General features: G+C 40.4%; 1 protein-coding gene across 1 annotated transcript in view; it reads right to left on the reverse strand.

The window, feature by feature from the left end:
• Positions 1–1,516: 1,516 nt before the first annotated feature.
• Positions 1,517–4,895, reverse strand: part of taf4b (TAF4B RNA polymerase II, TATA box binding protein (TBP)-associated factor) — a gene marked incomplete in the record, with an annotated part of 20,229 nt that continues 16,850 nt past the window's right edge. The window contains 1 exon segment of the mRNA XM_035652930.1: positions 1,517–2,452. Coding sequence (XP_035508823.1) covers positions 2,327–2,452 — 126 coding nt within the window.

The raw sequence follows: 4,895 nt of genomic DNA on the forward strand, positions 1-4,895 counted from the left end.
CTTTTTTGCATGTATTGTTGCATTGTTTTGTAGTATTTGCATTGACCATCAGTTACTTTTACCTGGAGCAAATCTGACATGTTTGCATTTGGTAAAGTATGAATTTAGATCACAAGCACAGAATTCCCTGAGAAAGAAAAAAACTTTATTTCAGCCTTAATATTATTTTTGGCATGCAATATCTTTATTATAGATGCACAATGTCTGTCTTTGTTCTGTTTTTAAAAAAAATAGAGGCAGAAGATCCACGATTGATTCATTTTCCATTTGATTCATTGTTTTTTAGGGCTTCACCCGTGATGAAGCATGGAGCAACAACAGAAGCCAGCATTGTTTATTTGTATATCACATTTTCTTTGTTTTCACATTTTAATTATTGTAAGATTTTCATACCGACTAAAAACATTTCAGAGGATTCCATTAAAAAAATATAAGTCATAACCAAGATACAGGCTGTTCATTAGTTTGAGTCCTACAGCACATCTTCAACCTGAGCTTGGAACAGGGGAGGGTCCCTAGACAGTGGAAGACATCATGCCTGGTCCCCAAAGGCTTGAATTACTACAGACCTGTGACATCCCATGTGATGAAGACCCTTGAGACTGAAACTCTCCCAGCTCAGGCCCCTGGTTAGACCAGCACTGGACCCCCTGCAGTCTCCTCCATATAGCTTCTGCCATTGGGAGACAAGCTCAGGGCCATGCAGGAGAACACTGGATAACGGATTACCTGACTGGTAGGCAACAATTTGAGAGACTGAGGAACTGTGTGTCAGGAACTGTGATGAGCAATACGGTGGACCCCAAGCACACTCCTCTCCCCCCAGCTGTTTACCCTATACACCTCTTACTTCAGCTCGAAAGCCCTCCACCTGCAGGAGTTCTCTGCCATTGTGGGGTGCATCAGAGGACAACAGGAGGAGGAATACAGAGGCCCGCTGCATCAATTTGCTGGGTAGTGCAGAAGAGCTGAATACTGACAAGACAAGGGAGTTTTAAAAATGTACTTAACTTTACTTCATTTTTGCATAATTAAGTGAACAGCTGCTTTGAGTCATAGGCGGCTGTTTTCAGCAACCAGGCTTCTTTCAACCACGCTCCACCTCTCTGCCCATTTTTGGATTAACTGGGAGCCAGTAGAGTCAAGACTGCCAAGATGGTGAGGGCCAGAGCCGATCACACTGAGCTTCACAGCGGCTCCTTAGAAATGGGGACATCAGGGGATGTCAGGAAAACTTCGGCCATTTTTAGTCATACCGTCCATGATTTTAGCCTTGTAATCTGTAGTCTTCGGTCTGTCCCAGCTTCGCTCATTTTTTCTTGGACTTTTTTTAATAGGTTGTAATTTCATTTTCCTACCATGCAGGTGTCCAATAATGTTCAGTTTAGTTCAGTATTCACAAACTCTCGACAGAGGTCCAGTTCAGCTTGGAAGCAGCCATATTTTGGAAGCGGAGTGAAACGTACATCCCGAAACAGAGGGCATGTGCAGGAAGAACGCAGCCACAAAGGTTTCATTGGTTTGGGCCGGTTTATTCTGACTGAGGTGTTAAACCACTTATAATCAGAATATTAGGCTCCATGTAAACATAGCTATTGTACGATTTACAGCATGACTGCGATGCAAAAAGTAGAAGTAACAGCCTCTATCACTGTACTGAAAGCTGTTTTTAAAGTCATACTGTGAGAAGAGAATCCTCCTCCATCAAACTGTCTGAAAGTTTTTATTATATTAGACATTTTTTATTAAATATCCAACCCACTTTTGACCCTAGTAATGGCGCTAGATGAAAAATCACACATCTTCAAAGTTTAAATAATTTATCCTGCAGTGAATGTTTGTGTAACATCTCATAGCAATCCATCCAGTAATTGTTGAGACATTGCATTCTGGCACAAAGTTGTGGGCTGACAGACCGGCATTACTGCCCCCAGAGCCACGCTGCATTTGCGGCTAAAAACAACCAAAAAAAGGAAATGTCAGGATGTGACCAAATCTACTTTTTTTAATGGCCAAACAATAAACAAGCAGAGTGATGAAAAACTCAACGGAGAACTGAACTACATTTAGTTTTCAGTAAACAGCAGTACTCTCTAGTCTTATCTTTATAATCAAAACCAAAACGTGCTTTCAGAGCCCATTGCTGATCCAGCACTATCCTCCAAACAGCATACAAATAAATAGATATTTGATATAATAGAAACAAACTGCAAAAACACTTTTTGGAGGTCAAAAGAAAAGATTCAAAAACTTGGGACCTTGTGAGCACAAACTATAGATTACTATTGGACCGATTCAGTCATTAACAGTAGGAGCAGTAAGGTAGTCAGAGCATCGCTTTGTAGAGAGTCAGAGAGTGGCGTAGGAAGTGGTCCTCCTCCATACACACCAGCAGATCCCTCAGCATGACCCGAGTCACTCTCTGAACACCCTGTCTGGGCAGCAGAGTCACCTGACACACACACACACACACACACACACGTTAGTTTACTAATCTACAGTGAGCTGGTCATCATCACAAAACACACCCAGCAGCTGAGTGAAGACCCTGAGATCTTATAGTGAGTGTTTGACTCCAATACTGATACAATTTGCTTGGTTATAAGGCGACATAAAGACATAAAATCGATAAACTGGAAAAATATTAGCAAATTTTTAAATTTTTCACACTTTCCAATATAAAATAATCCATTTTACAACCAAGCCCAAATCAAACATTACAAACCAAAGTTTTTGCCAACTGTGACTATATCAGACATTTTTAGTTTTAAAGTTCATTACTGAACTTGGGAACAGTAGTTTGACAGAATACTCCTATCTTTTATGGCTACTGGCTATATTGTAAGACATGGAATATAAAATTGATTGAGTCAGTGGATGACGATATATAATGGACAGTTTTCCAGTCTGAAAAAGTGAATGTTCATTTAGTAAATTAAGGTCCCGTTTAAAGTAAAATAGACCGTAGAGCAGGGTATGCTTTAGGGCGGGGCTACCTTGTGATTGACAGCTCAACTCGCAGTACGTCACCTCCACTGGCTTGCGCTGGCTCAATCTAACTGTCATGACGGCGGCCAAAACGCCAAATACGAGGCTTCAAAATGGTATTCCACAAACCAATGGGTGAGGTCACGATAGGTTCACACTTAGTCTGGACAGAGGTTAGAATCTCCACCCATATCCAACAATATGAGATCATGTCAGTGAAGTTCTGTACTTGGCAGTGGCAGATGGAGATTGTGAGATGTGGTTGAAAGACCCTGAGTTAAGACATTAAGCTATTATGCTTATTAAGTCCTTGAGTAACTTTAAAGTGACACATTAAGATTATAAAACAAAAATGATTATGTAGTTTTAGTTTTGTGCCTAGGTCGTTCTACCCTAGACCTAGTAGTTCTCTGCCTGAGCTCCTGCAGTAACACATGCTAAGGAATAGCTGTACAAAGACAGATGTTCAAAAGATCTTCATCTCCAAAAACTGTTGCCACCAACCCTCCTTCCTGTCCTCATCAGTGTGTGCTGTGCCAGCTGAGGTTTAGTCTGTGAGGAGGTAAAGGAAGCCCTGTGGCTGTGAGAGGAAAAAGAGAGAGGGGAGACAGACAGCCGGCTCCTCTGGGTAATGTAGTTCAAAGGCAGTGGGAAGTGTGTGCAGTTAACAGAGCGTCCTCGTCTCTAAACCTACAGCCTGCAGGGCCGCGACTTAAACACACAGAGAATTAAAGACTCAATGAGCTAAACTAACAGTCTCACACATGCTGACTGTGGTGAGCTGCAGGCTTCCTGTGTGTCTGCGTTAGCCTTTACAGGAAGTCATTCTATCAAACTGTGCTAACAGTTGCTTTAATTCCTGATGTTTTATATTTACTACTTTTTACTGTGGTGCCTTTTCTGTCTTTTTGTCTTCATCCTTAAGGCAGAACACTTAGGGTTGTTTTCTTAGATAGAAGAAGAAGATAGTTTTTTTCTTTCTTGTGTAGCTCTTCCTTCATAAAAGAAAAACATTTAAAAATAGCAAGCTACAAGAGTCTTGGTGGTTGTCACAATGCAAGAAACATCAGAATAGTTCAACACAGGAATGTCACTAGCCATGTTTCCATCAACATATTTTGAGGCGTATTTAGAAAAGGTTGACGTAAATGACAAAATTTGAAAGAATGCCCTCAATTTCAAGCTCACTTGAGGTGGTTTTTGTCTTTTTTGAGAAGATTTTATGCATTGGATGGGAAATTAATAATAATAATAATAATAATATAATAAATAAACACATCACAACTTAAGTCACATGACTGATTTCTGTTTCTGTTCCGACAGTCTCCTCTTCGCCCCCCCAGCTCTTTAATACATCCATGATCTCTGCACACAGATCTGATGGAAACTTCCTCACATTAATACACAATATAATATAACGAACACAAATGTCACATTTCCATCCTGTTTTCCACCGTTTGAGCTCCCACTGGTGCTCTTTTAAATACATCATCATGTTGCGCCCTCTTCTTCTGCCTTTCTGGCTGGAAAGTGTTTAATATCCATGTCTTGCATGTTCTTGTATTGCTCCACTCCTTGTTGTCTGCATAGGTGTCACCATGCTATATCATCAGGTGAGTGTTAAGATTTGTCGTGCTACCGCTGTGCTTAATTGCTGTCCGACAAATCTTACAAATGAACAGACTTTTTTCCAACTTTCCTTCCTTCTTCAAAACTTTACATTTTAGATTTGATGATACAAAAGGAAATCGCATCGGCACTGCTGGACATATTTGTTTATATACTGACCTTATGAGCCATGCTGCGCTAATGTAACTATGTTCACTCTTGTCACGAGACCCTGGTGTGTGTGTGTGTGTGTGTATATATGTATATTTATCTATATCTCTATCTATATATCTCTATAT

Source organism: Morone saxatilis, unplaced genomic scaffold (genome assembly GCF_004916995.1).
Source record: "Morone saxatilis isolate NCDOM2014 unplaced genomic scaffold, NCSU_SB_2.0 Contig12, whole genome shotgun sequence".
NCBI lineage: Eukaryota > Metazoa > Chordata > Actinopteri > Moronidae > Morone > Morone saxatilis.